The sequence below is a fragment of the Hemiscyllium ocellatum genome, chromosome 31 (assembly GCF_020745735.1).
Source record: "Hemiscyllium ocellatum isolate sHemOce1 chromosome 31, sHemOce1.pat.X.cur, whole genome shotgun sequence".
Taxonomy (NCBI): domain Eukaryota; kingdom Metazoa; phylum Chordata; class Chondrichthyes; order Orectolobiformes; family Hemiscylliidae; genus Hemiscyllium; species Hemiscyllium ocellatum.
The window spans coordinates 3,445,359-3,470,243 of NC_083431.1; the positions used below are offsets into that span (position 1 = coordinate 3,445,359).

General features: G+C 45.3%; 2 protein-coding genes across 2 annotated transcripts in view; one reads left to right on the top strand and one right to left on the bottom strand.

The window, feature by feature from the left end:
* Positions 1-3,868, bottom strand: part of lrrc75a (leucine rich repeat containing 75A) — a 61,049-nt gene extending 57,181 nt beyond the window's left edge. The window contains exon 1 of the mRNA XM_060848274.1: positions 3,022-3,868. Coding sequence (XP_060704257.1) covers positions 3,022-3,273 — 252 coding nt within the window. The 5' untranslated portion in view covers positions 3,274-3,868. The remainder of the gene's footprint in view (positions 1-3,021) is intronic.
* Positions 3,869-22,694: 18,826 nt separating this feature from the next.
* Positions 22,695-24,885, top strand: part of crk (v-crk avian sarcoma virus CT10 oncogene homolog) — a 40,000-nt gene continuing 37,809 nt past the window's right edge. The window contains exon 1 of the mRNA XM_060848276.1: positions 22,695-23,868. Within this exon, the coding sequence (XP_060704259.1) occupies positions 23,086-23,868 (783 nt within the window). The 5' untranslated portion in view covers positions 22,695-23,085. The remainder of the gene's footprint in view (positions 23,869-24,885) is intronic.

Sequence of the window (24,885 nt, forward strand, 5' to 3'; positions counted from 1 at the left end):
CTCCTACCATTTCCATTTCACCCTATCACCATCTCCTTCGCTTCCTTTCTCCCTTGTGTGTTTATCCAGCTTTCCCTTGAATGTAACAGTTTCCCTCAACCACTCCCTGTGGGAGTGAGCCCCACATTGCCCTCACTCTCTGGGGGAAAGAGGTTTCGTCTGCATTCCTAACTGGATTTATTAGGGATTATCTTAATCTCCTTGTGGACTCTCCCAAACACATTTTCTACAGTTTAAAAAAAAATGTACATTTCTGTAGTGAATTCACAAGCTGAGGATAATTAAGTACTTTCGGGGTGCACTCACTGTAGTTAGGTAGGAAATGTGGCAACCAATTTGTGCCAAGCTAGATCCCAACATCACTGTAGTAATTGACCATGCAACCTGTTGTTGGTATAACTTAGTAGAAAGTTATACACAGCCAAGCTCCAGAGAGAGGGGAGAGTTCCCTTAACCCTATTCAAATACTGCTATGCCATGTTTTACATTTACTTGAGAGGACAGAGGACACTCATGTGGAAAAATGAACCCGGAGACAGTGAGGATAAACCATGTACATCATAAACCAAATTAAACAGCAGATGAATGTACCATATTTAGATTAATCAAGTAATGATTCAAACAAGGATCAAAGCAATAGCTCTCTCAGTAGCTCTGTTGGTAAGTGCACCTGCTGGTTTAGCATTGACCTGTGAATGGAACAATCCAGGTTCTGTACTAACTGATTTCAACTGACACTGTGAATGGCCCCTGGGGCCGAAATGGAGAAAGTAAATAGTTAGGATTATCCCCTCAATCACTGTCCATGGCCCCAGCTGGAATCTGGAGAAGGACTGGATTGGATTTGAACTTGATGGCGTCCACAGTTGAATAGCCATTTGAAGCTCTACGTCTAGTATTATTTATGAAGACAGCCGAGGAAGCTGTGAGGGGGTCTTTCTCAAGCCCATCTCATGAAACGCATAACTTCAGTGCTGCTGAAGCAAGAGAGTAAAGGGGAGCAGTTTAAAGAATTGGGGAAAGGCCATTTGGCCCCTCTTAGCCAGGGTCATTGCTTAGGTTTATCAGTTCCTGGATCTGCCTCTACTGAACAACTGTGAGTCTCTAAATATAAAGGACAGAAAATAGTTCAAAATCAAACAGTGCAATTCCAAACTGAATTGAAAGTTCTGCCGAGGAATGAGTAAATCACACGTTGGCTGAGGATGGGTGGGAATGTCGAACAGCTACAGACGTTGTGTATCTGAAAATTAACTTTTCAACTCAGCAAACATTCAGTGGAACTATTAAACTCTGTGCGTTTTACTTTCCTCTCAGTTCAGAGGAACTTTTAAAAGGTAGAACAAGGATTGGTGAATCCCACTGTGAGACGGACATGGCACCCAGCACCAAGGTACTGGAATTATTGCTGTCTGGTTAACCAGTACACCTCCAGTGAGAACTCCTCACTCCTCTCAACCCATACTTATGAATCCATTCCAATTTAGCTCTGTCTGCAGTTACTGTGCAAGATAAACACGTACATTAACACAAATATAGAAAAATTAAAGAACATCATCACAAGTGTTTTCACACTTGGTTCTTGGAAAAGGTGTGAAGTTTAATTCAATCATAAAAATCAGGGAGGAGGCCACTCAGCCCATCATATCTTTGCTGGATTTTCAAAACAGCTTTCCAATTACTCCAACATCACTGCAGTAGAATGTGTAAAGTGCTGCCTGGTCTTCTGTTATGTGGGGTCATGATCTGGTCAACCCATTCTCAGCTGCTGATCTAAGCCTATGGATTCCTCAAATTAGCCTCCGTTCTCCTGTGCTAAGGGAAGAATGAGTGAAGAGATCGGCTTGTGTTTCCATTGAAGTGCTCCCTGCTGGCAGCTGTAGATATTTGTGACAACTGCTGAACATGAGACTGACCTTGGCTGTGAAGGCTTCCAAGGTTGAATAGCCCACAAATTAATTAGCCTCTCACATGGGAAACAGAAGCCTGGGTGGAAAAAGGGGGGACTGGTCATGTTGATTTCTGGGAAGGTGAATGCATTGGGAAGAATGTTGGGGGCGTGCTTGGGGGGGGGGGGGGGGGAGGGAGAAAGTGAGTGAGTTAAAGGGAAATAAATCTGCACCTGGAGCTGGTTCACTGGCCCACTGAGGGTGCCACGCAGAGCAGGAGTCAATCATTACCATTCTCACACTCCCTTCACCCTCTGTCTGACACTCCTCTGCCACCTCGAGGGTTATCCGGGCAAACTATGGCTGACTCTCACACTGTCAGGGCAGTTTGAGGAGAGTGGAAGTAGGCAAGGGAGGGAGAGAGGGACATGATACTGAGGAGAGAGTGGAGATGGACCCAGTGACCAGACAAGGGAGGAGAGAGGAGGGGTAAGTGGAGGAGAGGGAGAAAGGAGGGGGGCAGGGGGGGAAAGGAGGGGGGAGGGGCTGAGGGGGAAGGGGGAGGGGAGAAGGAGAGGGGAGGGGAGGGGCAAGGGATTGAGGGGTCAAGGGAGGAGGTCTACTCCTGATGAAGGACTTTTGCCTGAAACATAGATTCTCCTGCTCCTTGGATGCTGCCTGACCTGACCTGACCTGCTGCACTTTTCCAGCAACCCTCTAATCTAAACTAATGGAGGAGGTTGTTGTGGAGGAGGGATGGGGTGGTGTCAGGGGAGATGGGGAAGGGAATGGGGGGGGAGAAGGGGGGGAGAAGTGGGGGTGAATGAGTTCCAGCCTTTGGGAGTGATGTGGACCGAGAGAGGGAAAGTGAAAGGAGCTCACTGACACTGTCCCTGTCCCTGTCCCTGACACAGACACAGACACTGTCCCTGTCACTGACACTGTCCCTGTCCCTGTCCCTGTCCCTAACACTGTCCCTGACACTGTCCCTGTCCCTGTCACTAACACTGTCACTGACACTGTCCCTGTCCCTGTCACTAACACTGTCACTGACACAGACACAGACACAGACACTGTCCCTGACATTGTCCCTGACACAGACACTGTCCCTGACACAGACACAGACACTCACCTGCCGCAGGCTCCTCAGTAAGTTGGAGGCTTCCTCCTGCCGGCCTTGCTTGGCCAGGGTCGCCATGTCCTGAATCATAGCAATCCGCCTCTGGTACGGGGGTGCTCCCGGGCTCCTGGTGCACCTCTCCCCGGGCTTCAGCACCAAGCCCCGGAGGAAATCTGCTCTGTCCCGGCCTGGGGATTTCTTCCTGCCGCCCTGTGCTTCCCCTGAAGGCTGCTGCTGCCTCCCTCTGCTCTGCCTGCCTCCCATGGCCGAATTGCCTCTGCAGGAACTTCAGAGCAGCATTCCCGAGAGCAGGAGCGACCCGCATCCCTCCCGACTGGAGACTGGCATCCCGCACCATCACTGGGGGAGGGGGGACTCGCCCCCTCCCCAGGTATCGATTAGAATCGGGCTGGGCTCGGTGGAGCGGGCAGCGAGTCCCGAGTTTCCTGATTAATCGGTGGATGTTCCCAGGGACGTGCCGATGGAACAATCGGAATATCGATTAGAGTCAGCCCGGGGTGGGGAGGGTGTGCATCAGGGTCAGGGGCAGACCCCCAGCCGTGGGGGGGGGGAATAAACAAGAATCACATCGATTACAATCGGAAACAGAAATCAAATCAAACAGAGAGACACAGAGCTGCAGCTACACAAAGCCAACTCTCCAGTCCCCAAACCGATTCTAATCGGTTCTCAGAGAGGGGTGGGGGGTAGGGGGTGAGGGGGTGGGGTGTGTGTAATCCCGGGCTGGGATCCTCAACTCGGAGCCTCTTCACGAACGGCGAGTGCCCGCTTTCGGCAGCGATTTAAATTCACAACAACAACACCACCAGCAGCAGCAGCAGGAGGAGGCTGGGGCGGCGCTTCTCTCACCGCTGTCCTCTCCCCCACTGCACCCTCAGTCACAAGCGCACTGTCCAGCACCTCACACTTGCATTCGTGTGGCGCCTTTTCCCTGCCTGCAGGGTGTTCCAAATCAGCGAGGTAGGTCCGAAGAGGAACCGCTGGTCTAACCCGCGACAACACATTAGCGCACAGCAAGATCCCACAGTCAGGGCTGTGAAGATGTCAATCAGCCGCTTTTGTTAATGTGGACTGAGAAACTGGGAGTCACGCGGTTTGCCCTTCATCTGTCCACAAGGGTCACCTCTTCAGAGCTACGTCCTTTTTATTCATTCACACGATATGAGCTTCCCTGGTTGTTCCAGTGTTTATTACCCCGTCCCTAGTTGCCCCTTGAGAAGGTGGGGGTGAGCTGCCTTCTTGACCCGCTGCTGTCCATGGGCTGTGGGTTGACCCACAATGTCCCTTAGGGAGGGAATTTCAGGATCCGGACCCAGCGACGTCAGGATGGTGGGTGGCTTGGAGTGGCTTGCCAGGGCGTAGACTCTGCTGCCCTTCTGGATGGAAGTCGGTGTGGAATTGGAAAGTCCAGTCTAAATAGTCTTGGTAAATTTCTGCAGTACATCTTTTAGATAATACAGACTGCTGCTACTGAGCATCAGTTTTGAAGAATGGATTAGGGAATTAAAGAAATTAAGAGAATCCTGAAATAGGACTCCCAAGTTCTTTTTGCTTCAGATTTCCAAAGTCTTTGCCCATTTCGAAAAAGGTCTATGCCTCTATTCTTACTACTAAAGTGCATATCCTCATTTTCTCTCATTGTATTCCATCTGCCACTTGTTTGCCCACTCTCCTATCCTGTACCAGTCCATCTGCAGCCTCCCCACTTCCTCAGCATTAACTGTCCCTCCACCTCGCTTTGTGTCATCTGCAAACTTCTCAACAATGTCCTCCGTTCCTTCATCCAGATCATTAATCTATAATGTGAACAGTTGTGCTCCCAACATGGACGCCTGCGGAACTCCGCTCATCTCTGGCTGCCATCCTGAAAGTGATCCTTTATCCTTTCTCAAACAAACACAAAAACTGCTGGAAAATCTCATCTGGAGAGAAATAGAGTTAATGTTTCAGGTCAAGTGATGCTTCCTTGGAACCATTTATTCGGACTCTCTGCCTTCTGCCAGTAAGCCAATTCTCTACCCACGCCAACCTTCATGGACCCTCCCTGACTCTAGTGATTCCTGAAAGATCATCACAAATATCTCCACACTCTCCTCAGCTATCTCCTTCAGAACTCTGGGTTGGAGAGCTGGACAGTGTCGAGCCTCTTGAGTGTTGAGTGTTGCCCATCCAGGGCAAGTTGGGAGTATTCCATCACCCTCCTGATTTATGCCTTGTAGATGGTGGATGAGCTCTGGGGAGTCAGGTGGACAGTTACTAAAATCAGGATGCTTTGCCTCTTTCAATTGAGTGAGACCGGACACAGGGATGATAACTATCACTTAGAGTCATAGAGACATACAGCATGGAAACAGACCCTTCGGTCCAACCCATCCATGCCGACCAGATATCCCAACCCAATCTAGTCCCACCTGCCAGCACCCGGCCCATATCCCTTCAAACCCTTCCTATTCATATTCCCATCCAAATGCCTCTTAAATGTTGTAATTGTATCAGCCTCCACCACTTCCTCTGGCAGCTCATTCCATACACGTACCACCCTCTGTGTGAAAAAGTTGCCCCTTAGGTGTCTTTTATATCTTTCCCCTCTCACCCTAAACCTATGCCCTCTCGTTCTGGACACCCCAACCCCAGGGAAAAGACTTTGTCTATTTACCCTCTCCATGCCCCACATAATTTTGTAAACCTCTATAAGGTCACCCCTCAGCCTCCGATGCTCCAGGGAAAACAGCCCCAGCCAATTCAGACTCTCCCCATAGCTCAAATCCTCCAACCCTGGCAACATCCTTGTACAAAAATTTATATTTATGTGGCACCCTTAACATAATGAAACATTTTAACCCATTTCACAGGACGATTAGGAAACAAGTTATGACCCTTAGCCATGTAAAGGGATATCAGGTAGTGACTACACAAAGCTCCAACAAAGAAGGATATTGCAGAGGGTGGGAGAAAGAGGCAGAAGGGTTTACAGAGAGTATTCTACAGTTTGAGGTCAAGGAAAGACACACCAGTGGTGGAACCACTGAAGTCAGAAGTGTTTAGGAGGGTGGAATTGACAGAGCACAGGGACCCGAGGTAGTTGTGAGAGTAGAGGAGATTGCAGAGATTGGGAGAGGTGAGAGCAGTGAGTAATCTCGAAGCAAGGATCAGATGTTTTAAATTGAGATGTAGCTGGTTTGGGAGTCAGTGTGAACAATGTGAGGGGTGATGTATGGACAGGATGTGGTGAGAGTTGAAAATATATGCGGCAGTTTTTAGTTAAATTTTCAGTTTGTGGAAACCTTGAACATTTCCTAGAGATAAGAGGAGGCTGGTCTGGGAATAAATAATTCTCAAACTTTCAGACAATGGGCATAGACAGCTGGGTAGCTGCTGAGTGACAGCTGGGGATTGCTCCTCTACCAATCTAATTTTTCCCATGTGTTAAAATATTTACTTACATCCATGGCACTGTGAAATACAGACTACTTTTAAATTAAATCAAAATGGAAAAACAAAATCATTTATTATCTCCTCCCACACTGTGTGCTGCTGTGAAATGAATGAGCTGCTGTAACTGCTCAGCTCTGCTGGAAATTTCTCATTTCTATTTAATATTGTCCCTTGATATTTCTGGGCATTATCCCTCCTTGTTAATTAACAGTAAGAAAAATAGGATTTGAACTGAAGGAGTGCATGGGAGAAAAATGGACAGTGGGTGGATTGCGGGAAGCAGCACAGAGAAAGGTGGATAGGAGCAACAGGGGAGGGAGTGGGGGCATTGTGGGTGTGGGGGGAGCCGGGGGGAATGACTGCAAAGGAGGGAGTCAGTTTATGGCAACAGAAGTGAAGGTGGTTGGGAATGTGGGGGAGGGAAGTGTGGTGTGTGAGAAGTGAGGGGACAGGTTCAGAGTGGGTAGGGCAGTAGGTGAGGAAGGAGATATTTGATAGGAGTGAGGGAAAGTGGAAGGGAGGAAAGAGCAAAAGTAAGGATAGTAAGTAAGGATGGAGCCGGACAGAGAACAGAAAAGGAGGTGAGGGATGGGAGAGTGGTGGGTGAGGAAGAGGAGGAGCAATAGCAAGAGGTTTCAAGTACAGGAGCATAGATGACTTCCTACAATTCTACAGGGCCTTGGTGAGACCATACCTGCAGTAGTATGTGCAGCTTAGCTCTCCCTATCTGCGGGAGAATGTTGTTGCTATTGAGGAAGTGCAGTGAAAGTTTACCAAACTAATTCCTAGGATGGCAGGACTCACATACGAGGATATTGAGTTGGTTAGGATTATATTCACTTGAGTTCAGAAGAATGAGGCAGGGGGGTATCATAGAAAAATCTATAAAATTCTAACACACGAGACAGGGCAGATGCGGGAAGGATGTTCCTGATGGTGGGAGAGTTCAGAACCAGGGGTCAGAGTTTAAGGATAACGGTAAATGTTTTAGTACTGAAATGAGGAGAAATTTCTTTACCAGTGAGTGATGAGCAGTTAAGGCCAAAACATTGTGAATATTCAAGAAGGAAGTAGATAAAGCTCTTCTGACTCAAGGGATCAAGGGTTAAGAGGGAAGGGATGAGATTAGGGTATTGAACTGAATGATCAGACATGATCATATTGAATGGTGGAGCAGACTTGAGGGGTCAAATGGCCTACACCTGCTACTATTTCTTTGGACGTAGTGTTGAAATTAAAGGGGAAGATGATTCAACTGAGGTTCAATCGGTTTTGGTCCATGGATAAAACTTCACCTCCATCCTCTACAGCACAACACGATTCTCACAAATACTTTGTTTCTTTCTGAGTCAGTAGAGGAGTATATTCGGCCCATTAGGTCTCTGCCAGCTTTCCTGTTCAAGACAAGCCACCTTTGTATTACAGCACCATCAAGTGGCTGTAACGTGCACTACACCAGATTGATGCACTAATTCCATCAGTTTTGATAATTTTCAAATTTCTTATCAAAATTACTGTTCAGAACTTCAACCTGAAAATGGAATAGTCATCAAAATGTCATGTGCAACAGCAATGTCTCTTCAATGAAATGTTAAACTGATTTCCCATCTGGCCTCACAGAGGGACGAGAAAGATCACCTATCTGCCACTAGATTGAAATGTTGGGGTATTTACCATGGAGTCCAGATCAATATTTAACTGCACTCCGTATAGATGTGTGAGTATTTAAAGTTGAGTATATAAAGGCAAGTGTTTGTAATCCTACAATCAGTAGTTTGATCCGAACCTGATTTTTTATTTATTCATTCATGGGACAAGGGTGTCGCTGGCTAGGCCCAACATTTATTGCCCATCTCTAATTGCCCCAAGGGCAGTTGGGAGTCAGTCTCATTGCTGTGGGTCTGGAATCCCATGTAGGCCAGACCAGGTAGGGAGAGCAGTTTCCTTCCCTCAAGGATATTAGTGACCCAGATGGGTTTTTCCTGACAATCGATTCATGGTCATATTAGACTCCAGATTTATTTTAAATTCAATTTCCACCATCCGCCGTAGCAGGATTTGAACCCAGGTTCCCTGAACATTACCTGGGTCCCTGTGTTAACAGTCCAACATTAATACCCCCAGGCCATCACCTCCCCTGAAAAGTTTAAGAAGTAATGTCAGTTAATAGGTCAATGTTGTCCACACAACTAGGTGAACTTCCCTACAATTCTTCGAGTTACTTGTAACTGATCTGTGAGCCCAAGAGACAGCAGGCAAGGTCATGGTTTAACATTTCATCTAAAAATGTAGCATCTCCCTCAGCACTGACCCTTCGACAGTGCAGCCTTCCCTGAGCACTGACCCTCCAACAGTGCAGCAGTCCCTTAGTACTGACCCTCTGATAGTGCAGCACTCCCTCAGCACTGACCCTTCAACAGTGTGGCAGTCCCTCAGCACTGACCCTCTGACAATGCGGCACTCCCTCAGCACTGACCCTCCGACAGTATGAAACTCTGTCAGCACTGACCTTCCTAATGTTGCTGTACTCCCTCAGCATTGATCCTCTCATAGTGCGGCACTCCCTCAGCACTGACCCTCTGACAGTGCCCACTCCCTCAGCACTGACCCTCTGACAGTGAGGTGCTCCCTCAGCACTGACCCTCTGACAGTGCGGCACTCCCTCAGCACTGACCCTCTGACAGTGCCCACTCCCTCAGCACTGACCCTCTGACAGCGCAGCACTCCCTCAGCACTGACCCTCTGACAGTGCACACTCCCTCAGCACTGACCCTCTGACAGTGAGGTGCTCCCTCAGCACTGACCCTCTGACAGTGCGGCGCACACTCAGCACTGACCCTCCGACAGTGCTGCAGTCCCTCAGCACTGACCCTCCGACAGTGTGGGTCTCTGTCAGTACTGATTCTTTTACATTCTTTTGTTTACTCTAATTTATTGACTTTCTTCAATGAGTTTGTCAAAGGAACCACTTCACTGCGATATTCAAAAACCTCCAAGAAAATCTATCCATGTGATCATGTCACAGAATTCTGTCTTTTGTCTTATTCACAGGAGAATCCAGGAGGATCCTATGTTTCTGTACTTTATAACTTGATAAGATATAGCAGCAGAAATAGGCCATTTGGCCCATCAAGTCTGCTCCACCTTTCCATCATGGCTGAAATGCTTCTCACATTTTCCTGCCTTCTCCCCATTACCAATTAAAAATCTGTCTAACTCCTCCTTAAACTTACTCACTGTCCCAGCATCCACCACATGTTGGAATAGCGAAATCCACAGATTCAGAACCCTTTGGGAGAAATAGTTTTTGTTCAACTCTGTTTTAAATTTGCTGCCCCTTATCCTAAGACTACCAGCTCTTGTCCCAGAATGCCCCACAAGAGGAAGCATCTGCTCCCCATCTATTTTATCCATACCTTTTATCATCTTGAATACCTAAATTTGATCTTCTCTCATTTTCTAAATTCTACAGAGTATAGGCCTAAACTGTTCAATCTCTCTTCATATGACAAACCCCTCAACTCTGGGGTCAATCTAGTGAACCTCCTCTGAACTGCGTCCGATGCTACTACATCTTTCCTCAAATAAGGAGACCCAAAATCCACACAATACTCCAGGTGCAGTCTCACCAATACCGTTTCGTTGCAACAATATTTTCTTACCTTTATATTCTATTCCTTTAGCTATAAAAGCGTACATTCCATTGGCTGTCTTTATTATCTGCTATATCTGCATGCTAGTTTTCTGTGACTCCTGAACAAGTACACCTAGATCCCTCTGCACCAGAGCACCTTGAAGTCTCTCCATGTTTAGATAATACATCACCTTCCCATTTTTTCGATCAAAATGCATTACCTTACACTTATCCACATTAAACTCCATCTGCCACATTTTAACCCAGTCTTCTAACCTATCTATATCCAGTTGTAAGGTTCTTATTTTTTCTCCCATCTATTTCTGTGCTGTCCGCAAATTTGGCTCTAGAGCCTTCTATCCCTGTATCCAAGCCGTTAATGTAGTTGTAAATAGCTGGGACCCAAGGACTGAACACTGTGGCATTCCACTAGTTACAGCTTGCCATCCAGAAAAGAAAACTCATCTATCCCGAATCTCTGTTTTCTGTCCATCAGCCAGTCACCTATCCAAGCTAATAAATTACTGAATCCCATATGATCCAACCTTGTGAATTAACCTTATCAAATACCATCCAGAAGTCCAGATATATTACATCTACATTATTCACTTTACTTATTCTCAGTACTGCTTGACTTTGTCCTACAGTGTGGCCCAAATATGTCATCTTCAGTTTTGTCAATTCACTCTTCACCAGATTTATTACCAAAGTGATGCTTTGGATCCAAGCAAACAGTTTGTGTAGTTTTGTAACTCTTCTACACAACCAAGTCGCCAGTGTGAACCTCACAATCGTGTAATCCTTTTAAGACTTTGTTTGTTAATTAGCAAAAAGTTGACATGACTGGTGTAAGGATTGCATGACTTTATTTTGTGCTTTTTGAAAACTTGTGAACTTAATTAAGAACGACCCAGTGTTTGAAAGGGTGGCTATATGTCCTGATAGGCAACTAACCCGACAGCCATTTCGAGTGTTGTGAAAACGAGCAGTAACTGAACTGTACATTTCAGACAATTTGAGCCAAGGAGGTGGACACATGCTGCTCTTGTTGGCAACAAGAAGTTGACTAGTCTATGGACTTGTGACCAGTTATTAATGACAGAGATGCTTTTGCCTGCCTGTGTGATTGATTCTCAGGTGACTGAACAATGGGGAGCTGGGAACACGTTACAGAGAGTTCCGTTTACCACAGGCATGGTGTCTCTGATCTCTGTAATTGGAACTCTATAAATCTGAAGAAAACATTATCTCAAGTTTATCCGTCTGGTAATAGTTGTTGTTAGCTGTGATTTTTGGACAAAAAAAGTCAGCAGTTATAAGGGAACCAGCCACCTTGTGTCTCTTACCAACAGTGGAAGTATCCGGAGAAAGACAACTGATGCCACAGCTAGCCAGCAGCACACAAGTCATAAGATTTTCACAATAACTGAACTGAGGAACAAAGATGATTGAACTGTTTTTCTTGTGTTTCTCTTTTATAAATAACCTATTTTACCTTGTCTGTTTGTCTGTCTGTGTTTTTAAGCAGGGGTTTATAAGGGAATTAGATTTGAATTAGTCATGTTTTATCCTGATTGATATAATTGTTTATTTGTAGCTAGAGTCTAATTCCTTGTAATAAATATCATCCTTGTTCAGTACAGAAACTCAATCCATGCTTTCTATCAATCTAGGTCCGAAAGTCAAGTAAATTTGAGAACTTTGTATACTTTATAAAATCTTTAATGGTTGTGACATCACTGGGTTTAGTGAGATTCAATTTCCAGGGCACTACCCAAGTGAGTTGTGCATTTTACATTGATAAACTTCATCTGGTGTTAACAAAACCTGAAATGTGGTTGGAATTATCAATTAATGGAACTTGCCAATATCCTTTAAACATGTCAATTTTTGTAAAATAAAAAATGCTTGTCCAATCTTCTCAACACATTATTCCAATTGTGAAATCAGATATAAATCTGCCTTTTTTTTCACATTGATTTTGAATCAATGATCAATAATCTTTGCAACCAATCTGGGTTTTGCTCAATAGCTAAAATCAAGCTCCTACAATGCAGTTCATTGAAGATAGAACATGACAGCGTAGTATAGGCCCTTCCACCCTCGCTCAATAATATCATTGTCCATCATGAACTTAATTTCTTCCCTCATTTGAGCTAACTTCTTTGGGATGAATCTGTAAGGATGTTTGTTTAGAGGTAATGCAACCCCTATATTAACATCAGGTATAACTAATTGCATTTTGCTTGTTTATTCACACAAATTGATTCTTGAGTCTGGAATAACTTTCATCAGCCGCTTCAATGGTTTTCTGGAAGAGAATATAATATTAAATATAACTTTCAAGTGCATCTAGATTACCCAACTTTTAAAAAAAAATCATTCATGGGATTAGGGCATTGCTGGCTAAGCCAGCATTTATTGCCTGTCCCTAATTTTTTTAAATTAATTTGTGGGATTTGATTGTTGCTGGCTGGGCCAGCATTGATAGTCCATCCCTATTTGCCCTTGAGAAGGGGTTGGTGAGCTGCCTTCTTGAATCACTGCAATCCACTTGCTGTGGGTTGACCCACAGTGCCAAAAGGAAGGAAATTACAGGATTTTGATCCAATGACTGGGGAGGAAAGGCGGGATATTTCCAAATCAGGGTGGTGAGTGGCTTGGAGGGGAACTTGCAGGTGGTGGCGTTCCCAAGTACTGGTCCAGTGGGCAGTTGGGAGGCAACCACATTGCTGTGGGTCTGGAGTCACATGTAAACCAGACCAGGTAGGGACGGTAGTTTCCTTTCCTAAAGGACATGAGTCAACCAGATGGGTTTTTCCAACAATGGTTTCATGATCATCATTAGGGCGGCACAGTGGCACAGTGGTTAGCACTGCTGCCTCACAGCGCCAGGGACCTGGGTTCAATTCCCGCCTCAGGCGACTGACTGTGTGGAGTTTGCACGTTCTCCCCGTGTCTGCGTGGGTTCCCTCCGGGTGCTCCGGTTTCCTCCCACAGTCCAAAGATGTGCAGGTCAGGTGAATTGGCCATGCTAAATTGCCCGTAGTGTTAGGTAAGGGGTTGTGCTTCGGCAGGTCGGTGTGGACTTGTTGGGCCGAAGGGCCTGTTTCCATACTGTAAGTAATCTAATCTAATTTTTTTTACTGAATTCAAATTTCACCATCTACTGTGGTGGGATTTGAACCCGGGTTCCCAGAACATTATCTGGTCTCTAGATTGACAGTCCCGTGATTATACCATTAGGCCTCACCCCAATCTGATTAATAGAGGGGGTCAATGTTTCAATTTTCAATTTCAGATTCAGTCTGTATTTGTTCTAATATTTTTGTTTTATTCCTTACTTCATTTCACCACAGTAAATACAGTTATTTTTCCTAACTTTTCTTCCTGTTATAATAACTCTTGAAAATAGTAACATCATACCTTCGCTGGTTTATCTCCTGTCTGAAATACTCAGCACAGAATTCACATCATTGAGTTTAGTTTTGCTTTGATGAGGTTCAGTGAATCTCATTTCTAATGATATCCCAAAGATAGGTATTAATTGAAAGAGCTTGTCTACAGCAACAAAATTCCAAGCTTTGGTCATGATATCTGCTCTAGTTTTCATGGTTTGTTGAGCAATTTTCAAATCTTATTGGCCAACTCCCAAACTTAGTTTGGTTATCTCTGAAACATGAAACATAGACTGCATATGTAGCCTAGGTATTGGTTTATAATTTTAATTTTAATTTTATGAGTCCTTTCATCTCATGTCTGTACACCAATTCGAAAGGGCTATGTCCTGTGGACTCATTACAGGCATCACAAATGGTAAATAATAACATGGAAAATCCATTATCCGAATCATTTGGACATTACTAACAATAAGCTGGAATCATATTCTTTAACATTTGATGCCAGTATTCCAAGTCTCCTTGTGATTCTGAATGATAAGCTAAAGATGTAAGGTTTTATTATTCACAAAATATTCATTACTTCTTTGAACATTTATAAAAATAAATTTGAAACTTGATATTTTTTTCTTTGAGTAATCCATGTCTTGTAAGAAACTGAACTCTGACCCAAATCAGACTTGAAATGCAACTACAGTATGTCTGCAGACTCACCTGTATCCACAACAAATGTTACTCCTTCAAAAAAATCCAACACATTTATTAAATATATCACTTCAGTCCACCCTGTTGACGCACGACTGTGCAGTGGTGCACAGCTTGAATCACATCATCAAGTTCACTGGTGATATGAATGTAGTAGGTGTCATCAGCAGGAACGATGAGTCAGCACACAGAGACAGGGTGCAGTGGCTAACGGACTGGCGCAGAGCCAAAAACCTGTCTCTGAACATGGACAAAACAAAAGAGATGTTGACTTCAAGAGAGCATGGACTGACCACTCTAGACTGGATATGGACGGCTCCCCCGTTGAGATCGTGAAGAGCACCAAATTTCCTGGCGTTCACCAAATCTCACCTGGACCCTCAACCCCAGCTCCATAGCCAAGAATGCCCAGCAGCGCCTTTACCTTCTGCACAGACTGAGGAAAGCCCCCCACCCACCCCCCACCCCTACTCTCACCACATTCTACACAGGATTCATTGAGAGGACCCTGAGCTGCTGCATCATCACCTGGTTCGGGAATTACACCATCTTGGATTGTAAGACCCTACAACGGATAGTGAGGACAGCTGAGAAGGCCATCGGGCTCTCTCTCCCATATATTACAGATATTTACACCACACGCTGCAGCCGAAAGGCTAACAGCATTGTGGAAGACCCCACACATCCCTCACTCAAACTCTTCCCCCTCCCGCCATTCGGCAGAAGATACCGGAGCATTCAGTCTCTCACAGCCAGACTGTGCAACAGTTTCTTCCCCCAAGCCATCAGGCTCCATAGCATTGTATGATCGGACTCTTGCTGAAACCCTTTTCACAACTTCAAATTGCTACTACAAAAATGCCTATTATTTATCATTACTAGATTAGATTCCCTACAGTGTGGAAACAGGCCCTTCGGCCCAACAAGTCCACACTGACTCTCCGAAGGGTAACCCATCCAGACCCATTTCCTTCTGACTAATGCACCTAACACTACGGGCAATTTAGCATGGCCAATTCACCTGACCTGCACATTTTTGGACAGCGGGAGGAAGCCAGAGCACCCGGAGGAAACCCACGCAGACTCTGGGAGAATGTGCAAACTCCACACAGACAGTCACCCAAGGCTGGGATTGAAGCCTGATGCTGTGAAGTAGCAGTGCTAACCACTGAGCCACTGTGCCACCTGTATGCTTCTAGGACACTGTAACTTGCGTGTTTTGCACTTTTATGCACTTTATGCTGTGTATAATTGTGTAGTTTGTGCTGTCCAAGTAGCACCCTCCATCCTGGAGGAACGCTGTCTCGTTTTTAGTGTATCTGTTATTTTTGTTAGAAATGACAAATAAAGCTACTCTCTCTCTCTCTATAGATTTTCACAGAAACCAGACTGTCTCTTCCAATTAGCTTCAGTTTTCCTAAATGGACAGTTTTAACCTCCTTAATAATCAATTCTAACATATTCTCTACATAGATATCAAGCTAACCTGTATATAATGTCCTGCCTCCCTCTTTCTTAAATACAGTAGTTATATTTTCCAACACAAGAACAGAATTTGCTGGAGAAACTCAGCAGGTCTGGCAGCATCGGTACAGAGAAATCAAAGTTAACGTTTCGGGCACGGTGACCCTTCCTCAAAACTGACAAACCATTCTAAGGAAGGGTCACTGGACCCAAAATGTTAACTTTGATTCTTTTTTACAAATGCTGCCAGACCTGTTGAGCTTTTCCAGCAACTTCTGTTTTTGTTTCTGATTTACAGCATCCGCAGTTCTTTCGGGTTTTTTTAAAGTCATATTTTCTACTTTTCAGTCAAACGGAACCTTTCCAGAATCTATCTTACTTTGGCTAACTAACAACATACCTCTATCATCTCATTAGCCACAGTTTTTGAGATCACTGGATGAAGTCCATCAGGATTTGTCAGTCTGCAACCCTATCGGTTTGCTGAGTAGCACTCCCTCCCATCACGGTTATTATCAAAATGTTTTTGTCTCCTCTACAGTGATGACAAAAAGCAAAATATTTCTGAATTCTGAAGAAGAGTCATGCCAGATCGAAACGTTAACTGTTTCTCCCTCCACGTATTCTATCTGATCTGCAGAGTTTCTCCAGCAATTTGTTTTTATTTCAGATTTCCAAAACCACAGTATCTTACTTTTATTATTGAAGCAAAATATTTGTTAATTTAAACAATTTCCTTGTTGCTTGATATTAACTTCACATACTCACTCTCCTGATGAAGGGCTTTTGCCCGAAACATCGACTCTCCTGCTCCTCAGATGCTGACCTGCTGTGCTTTTCCGGCACCAAACTTTTTGATTCTGATCTCCAGCATCTGCAGTCCTCACTTTTTCCTCACTCTCTAGAGGACCAAATTGACATAATCTTTTCCTTTTTAAAAAGTCCACTTTCTGTTTTATATTTCTAGCTAACTTCCCCTCAGATTCTAATTTCTTTTTCCAGTTTAATCTTTTAGTTATTCTCTGCCATATTTTATATTCTGTTCAATGATCTAACTTGCCACTCACCTTTGTGTTTTTTTTCCTTAGGTTTGATGATTTCCTTAGTTTTTTTATTCAGTTAGCCATGGATAATGAGATCTCCCTTTAGAATTTGTCATTCTCGTATATATTCTGAGTATTTGATCTATCCTCTCACCTCCAATCACTTAAACTAGTTTAGCTTTCATGCCTAGATAGTTGCTCAATTTAGGTTTAGAACACTAGTCTTTATCCCAGTCTTCCCCCTTTCAAACTAAAATATAATTATATCATGATTGCTGCCACCTAGGAATACAAAGAACAAAGAACATTTACAGCACAGGAACAGGCTGTTTGGCTCTCCAAGTCTGCACGGATCCAGATCCTCTATCTAAACCTGTCGCCTATTTTCTTTGCTCCCTGCCCATTCATCTATCTGTCTAGGTACATCTTGAATGGTGCTATCATTCCTGCCTCTACCACCTCCGTTGGCAACGCATTCCAGGCAGCCACCATCCTCTGTGTGAAGAACTTTCCATATATATCTCCCCTAAACATTTCCCCTCTTACTTTGAACTCGTGACCCCTAGTAATTGAGTCCCCCACTCTGGGGAAAAAGCTTCTTGCTATCCACACTGTCTACACCTCTCATGATTTTGTAGGCCTCAATCAGGTTCCCCCCTCAACCACCTTCTTTCCAATGAAAGGAATCCTAATCCACTCAACCTCTCCTCATAGCTAGCACCGTCCATAACAGGCAACATCCTGGTGAACCTCCTCTGCACCCTCTCCAAAGCATCCACTTTCTTTTGGTAATGTGGCAACCAGAACTGTACGCAATATTCCAAATATGGCCAAACCAAAGTCTTATACAACTGTAACATGACCTGCCAACTCTTGTACTCAATACCCCATTCGATGAAGACAGGTATGCCATATGCCTTCTTGACCACTGTATTGACCTGAACTACGGACCTGAACACCCAGATCTCTCTGTATTTCAATTTTCCCCTGGACATTTCCATTGACTGTACAGTACTTTGCTGTGGAATTGCATTTTCCAAATTGCATCACCTCGCATTTGTCCGGATTGAACGCCATCTGCCATTTCTCTGTCAACTCTCCAATCTATCTATATTCTGCTGTATTCTCTGACAGTCCCCTTCAGTATCTGCTACTCCACCAATCTTAGTGTCATCTGCAAACTTGCTAATGAGGCAACCGACACCTTCCTCCAAATCATTTAGGTACATCACAAACAAGTGTCCCAGGATGGATCCCTGTGGGACAACACTGGGCACAGGTCTCCATTTTGAGAAGCTCCCTTCCACTACTACACTCTGTCTCCTGTTGCCCAACCAGTTCTCTATCCATCTAGCTAGAACACCCTGGACCCCATGTGACTTCACCTTCTTCATCAGCCTACTAAGGGGAACCTTATCAAATGCCTTACAAAAGTCCACGTATATGACATCTGCATCCCTTCCCTCATCAATCAACTTTGTCACCTCTTCAAAGAACTCTACTAAGTTTGTAAGACGTGACCTTACCCACACAAAACCATGTTGCCTATCACTAATAAGCCTGTTTTCTTCCAAATGGGTATATATTCTATTCCTTAGTATCTTAGCCAGTAGCTTTCCTACCACTGATAGAAAGTGTGGTACTGGAAAAGCACAGCAGGTCGGGCAGCATCCGAGGAGCAGGAGAATCGATGTTTTGGGCATAAGCCCTCCATCAGGAATGACTGATGAAGGGATTATGCCTGAAATGTCGATTCTTCTGCTTCTCGGATGCTGCCTGACTTGCTGTGCTTTTCCAGCATCACAATCTCAACTCTGATCTCCAGCATCTGCAGTCCTCACTGTTTACCTACCACTGATGTCGGGCTCACAGGTCTGTAATTATCTAGATTATCCCTGCTACCCTTCTTAAACAAGGGGACAACATTAGCAATTCTCCAGTCCTCTGGGACCTCCACCGTTTTCAAGGATGCTGCAAAGATATCTGTTAAAGCCCCAGCTATTTCTTCTCTCGCTTCCCTCAGCAACCTGGGATAGATCCCATCTGGTCCTGGGGACTTGTCCACCTTAATGCCTTTTAGAATATACAACACCTCCTCCCTCCGTATGCCAACTTGACCGAGAGTAATCAAAGATCTATCCCTAACCTCAACATCCACCATGTCCCTCTCCTCAGTGAATACCAATGCTAAGTATTCATTTTGTCTGACTCCATGCATATCTTTCCTCCTTTGTCCTTGAGTGGGCCAACCCTTATCCTAGTTACCCTCTTGCTCCTTATATATGAATAAAAGGCTTTGGGGTTTTCCTTAACCCTGCTCGCTAAGGATTTCTCATGACCCCTTGTAACCCTCTGAATTCCTCATTTCAGATTGGTCCTACATTTCCAATATTCTAACAAAGTTTTGTCTGTCTTCAGTTGCTTCGACCTTATGCACACATCCTTTTTCCTCTTAGCTAGTCTCACAATTTCACCTGTCATCCATGGTTCCCTAATCTTGCCATTTTTATCCTTCATTTTCACAGGAACATATCTCTCTTGAACTCGAATCAACCTCTCTTTGAAATGTGGATTTGCCTTCAAACAGCTGCTCCTAATCCATATTCCCCTGCTCCTGCTGAATTTTGCTATAGTTTGCCTTCCCCTAATTTAGTACTCTTCCTTGAGGACCACTCTCATCTTTGTCCATGAGTATTCTAAAACTTATGGAATTGTGATCACTATTCCCAAAGTATTCCACAACATCACCCACCTGGCCGGGCTCATTTCCTCACACCAGGTCCAGTGTGGCCTCTTCCCGAGTTGGATTACTTGCATATCTTTACTCTGAGGTCATGAATTATTACAGACAGATTGCATTATGTATTGACACACTGGATGAAGGAACTGAGGACATTGTTGCTAAGTTTGCAGATGACACAGAGAGGTGGCAGGTCAGTAGTGTTGAGGGAGTGGGGAGGTTGCAGAAGGATTTGGCAGTTGGAATACAATGTGAAAAAGTGTGCAGTTTTCCCATTTTGTACGAAGAATAGATGCATAGACTATTTTCTAAACAAGGAAAGGCTTTGGAAATCTGAAACAGAAAGACTTGGAACACCTAGTTCAGGATTCTCTTAAGGGTTAACATGCAGGTTCAGTTGACAGTTAGGAAGGAAAATGCAATGTTAGCATTCATTTCAGAGGGCTAGAATACAAGAGTAAGAGATGTGCTGCTAAGGCAGTATAGGGCTCTGGCCAGACCACATTTGAAATATTGTGAGCAGTTTTGTGTCCCATACCTAAGGAAGGAAATGCTGGCGTTAGAGGTGGTCCAGAGAAGGTTACCAGAATGATCTCGATGATGTAGGGCTTGACAGATGAAGAGCGGTTGAGGACTCTGGGTCTGTACTCAATGGAGTTTCGAAGAACAAGGAGGGGATCTGATTGAAACTTACAGAATACTAAGAGGCCTGGATAGAGTGTACGTAGAAAAGATGCTTCCACTAGGAGGAGAGACAAAGACTCAGGGGCACATCCTCAAAATGTAGGGGCGACCCTTTAGAACTGAGATGAGGAGGAATTTCTTCGTTCCAATGGTCATGACTCTGCAGAACGCATCGCTGCAGAGGGATGTGAAGGCCAAGTCATTTAAAACAGAGATAGGTTCGCAATTTTTGAGAAGATTTGTAGCTCAGGTTGATGATAAGTATGTACATTAGCTCACTGAGCTTGAAGGTTTATTTTCAGACATTTCATTACCATACTAAGTAACATCATCAGTGACAGTGTCTGATGAAGCAGTGGTGGTATGCCCTACATCTCTATTTGTAGTTCTTGGTTTCTTAAGATGGGTGGTGTCATTTCCACTTTGTGATTGGAAAGGGGATCAAGGGTTATGGGGAGAAGCCAGGAAAATGGGGTCGAGGAACATAGCAGCCATGAGCAAGCAGCAGAGCAACCTTGATGGGCCAAATGGCCTAATATATCTATGGTTGAAAAACAAGTCATTCTGATTTTTGAATTCCTCCAGGGAGAGATATTGTTCCTCCATATCTCCCAGATTCTCAGTTCTGTTGCTTGAACATCCCAATGTTAATTGATCCATCACTGGTAGTTTTGCTATCAGGTCTGTCTGGGCTGCATACCGTGGAATTGTCTTAGTCCAGCATATCTATATATTTATTAAGCCAACAAACAATCCAGGTCTTTTTCAATATATAATTTCAGTTACATCACACTGTAAACTCCTGTATAAATTCCGTGTCTTACAATCTTATTCTCCACAACCACCTGATGAAGGAACAGCGCTCCGAAAGCTAGTGCTTCCAAATAAACCTGTTGGTCTATAGCCTGGTGTTGTGTGATTTTTTAACTTAGCCAGCTATGAAGAAAGGCTGGATAAGCTCATGATTTGGAGATGCCGGTGTTGGACTGGGGTGTACAAAGTTATTCCTGATGAAGGGCTTATGCTCGAAACGTCGAATTCTCTATTCCTGAGATGCTGCCTAACCTGCTGTGCTTTGACCAGCAACACATTTGCAGCTGTACAAAGTTAAAAATCACACAACAGCAGGTTATGGTCCAACAGGTTTAATTGGAAGCACACTAGCTTTCGGAGTGACGCTCCTTCATCAGGTGATTATGGGGGACACAATTGTAAGACACAGAATTTACAGCAAAAGTTTACACAGTGTGATGTAACTGAAATTATACATTGAAAAATACCTTGATTGTTTGTTGGGTCTTTCATCTGTTCGAATACCATGATAGTTTCACTTCTTTCATGTGTAAATCACAAAACTTTTTTTTAGTTGCATTCTCAGGTTAGCTGTAACAATTTGTGTTAGCTGGACAATATGTTGAAGGTGTTAGCCACTTATGTTCTCTGTCTGTGCCATAATGTTTAGACTGATTCTAATCTAAATAGAACAAGGGGCCACAATTTTAAAGTGAAAGGCAAGAGGTTTATGGGGGAATTTGAGGAAATATTATTTTCGCTCAGAGGATTGTGGAAGTCTTCAGGGTAACTGAGGCAGAAAATCTCACAACCTTTAAAAGTACTTGGATGAACAACTGAAGTGTCATAACACTCAAGGCTGTGGGCCTTGATAATTCCAGATAATGGGACTGGTGCCTATTTTTGATGGTACAGACTCGATGGGCTGAAGCACCTCATCTGTACTGTATAGTTCTATGAATCAGTAACCTAAACTTCTCTACCATCCCTCAGGGCCTACCTGATTGTCGAACTAACATGACTTTAAGCGTTTCAGTAGCAAAAATCTTCCCTTAGATGTTTCAACATCAAATCTTGGTTTGATAGTGAAGCGTCACTGACTTTGTGTTCTCCTCACGGATGCTGCCGGACCTGCTCCGTTTCTCCAGCAATCTCTGTGTCTGTTTAGAACATAGAAAAATAAAGCGCAGTACAGGCCCTTCGGCCCTCGATGTTGCACTGATCCAAGCCCACCTAATCTACACTAGCCCACTTTCCTCCACACACCTATCCAATGCCCGTTTAAATGCCCATGAAGAGAGAGAGTTCACCACTGTTACTGGCAGGGCATTCCATGAACTCACGACTCGCTGAGTAAAGAATTTACCCCTAACATCTGTCCTATACCTACCACCCCTTAATTTAAAGCTATGCCCCCTCGTAATAGTGGACTCCATACGTGGAAAAAGGTTCTCATGTTCAACCCTATCTAAACCCCTAATCATCTTGTACACCTCTTTCAGATCTGCTATTTTTTTCTCTCTCTGTTTTAATTTTGTTTGATGATCTCCAACCCCCACCCACCCTGGAGCGCCCTGGCACTTTCCTCTTGGTTGACTGGGCTGTGGGCGCCATGGCCAGTGCAATTTGCCATTGAGCGACCTCACCAAGATGGCAGACTGGCATGACCCGTTCCCGGCCACCAACCGCCCTTCCGGGGAGGGGTGAGGTCATCGCGCGCCCGCTCTCGCTCTCTCCCTGTTCCCCCACCTCCCACCTCAAACCCGCTGCAGGGAGTGCGCGTGCGCAGCGGGGAAGGGGCGGCCCCTTTTAGAGAACAAACGCCCTCGTCAAAAGTCGGCGGATAGAAATCGGCTAAAAGGGTCGGGCGCAGTTAACGATCTCGCGCGCTATTTTCCAATAGATTTGCACAGAAAGAGGGAGAACATAAGTTTCACAAACAAGAGGTGTCCCAGCTGAGATTGACAGGGGAGGGGGCGGATTTTATGAAGTAAACCGGTATCCGTTTGCCGCCCCGGGGGCTTTTTTAATAAAAAAAATTATTTAGTGTGTTGTGAGGGGAGGCCTGAGGCCTAGGCGGTGAGTAGGCCGCTGCCGGCGCCGTTGGGCAGGCAGAGCAGAGCGGAGCCCGGCCTGGGCACAGCAGACCACTCGGAGGACATGGCGGCTAATTTCGACGTCCAGAAGCAGGAAAGCTGGTATTTCGGGCCGATGAGGCGGGACCAAGCCGTCTCTCTGCTGCAGGGCCAGAAGCACGGCACTTTCCTGGTGAGGGACAGTCGCACCATCCCGGGGGACTACGTGCTGAGTGTCAGCGAGAACTCCAAAGTGTCGCACTATATCATCAACAGCCGGCAGCAGCAAGGCCCAGGCCCCGGGCCCGGCCGTTACCGCATTGGCGACCAGGAGTTCGAGCACTTGCACGGCCTGCTGGAGTTCTACAAGATCCACTACCTGGACACTACCACCCTGCTGGAGCCTGTCCACAGGCCCAACGCCGCGTACATGCCTACCAACAGCGTCCCGCCCGAGGAGGCCCACTTCGTCCGAGCACTCTTCGACTTCCCCGGCAACGACGAGGAAGACCTGCCGTTCCGCAAGGGCGACGTGCTCCGCATCCTGGACAAGCCCGAGGATCAGTGGTGGAACGCGCAGAACAGCGAAGGCCGCTGCGGCATGATCCCCGTGCCTTACGTGGAGAAGTGCCGGCCCAGCTCGCTGCTCGGCCCGGCCAACAGCCCCGAGGGCGGCCAGGCGGCGGTGGGGCCGGCCCAGCACCAGCCGCCGTCGGGGGTTGGCGGAGTCGGGCAGCCCGAGTTCGGGCCCTATGCCCAGCCCAGTGTCAGCGCCTCGCTGCCCAACCTCCAGAACGGGCCGGTGTATGCCCGGGCCTTCCAGAAGCGAGTCCCCAATGCCTATGATAAGACAGCCCTGGCCCTGGAGGTAGGTATATCCTCGTTCATTCTGTTGCCTGGCCACAACACTCATGGAAGCAATGTCCTCTCGCTGAAGAGGCTGAATAAAATCAATGACGGGTACTATTAAGAATAAGGACTTTCAGTATTCTGCCCAAGTTTAAAAGAAAAGTCCAATTGGACTTGAAACAGAGGTTTTCTCCAGATGTTACCAGGCTTGTTGAGTTTCTCTAGCATTTTGTTTTTTATTTCCAGTTTCTAGCATCACGGTTTGTTTTTATTCTGCCTGAACATCTGACCTGGATTAGTATTGAGTTTTTACTTCATATTTGTGTTGGGTTCAGTGGTTAGCACTGCTGCCTCACAGCGTCAGGGTTCCAGATTCGATTCCAGCCTCGGGCGACTGTCTGTGGGGAGTTTGCACATTCTCCCAGAGTCTGCGTGGGTTCCCTCCGGGTGCTCCAGTTTCCTCTCGCAGTCCAAAGATGTGCAGGTTAAGTGGATTGGCTGTGCTAAATTGCCCGTGATGTTAGGTGTCTTAGTCAGAGGGAAACGGGTCTGGGTGGGTTACTCTTTGGAGGGTCAATGTGGATTTGTTGGGCTGAAAATCCTGTTCCCATACTGTAGGGAATCTAGTCTAATCATGTCAAGTAACTTGGGATGTTGAGGGGGCTACATCAATATTTGTGCAGTGTTGAAAAGAAGCTGAGATTGTTCTATTTACAGAATGAAAGTTATGGGGCATCTGGTGCCTTTGCTTAATACATCACAGGCTGTTATTAGATATGAGGTAAAAACAATGACTGCAGATTCTGGATTAGTGATGCTGGAAGAGCACAGCAGTTATTGGATATGGTTTGATATGTCACTTGAACTGATGTTAGAACAGGTGACTATTTTTGTTAGAAGTGAACTTTAAAAAGGACAATGTTTTGGGAGGGAAATGGATTCCAGAGTTTTAGGCATCAACTGCTGAGGGCACAGCCACCAGTAGTGGGCCAATTAAAACTAGGGCTAAGGGCTTATGCCCGAAATGTTGACTCTC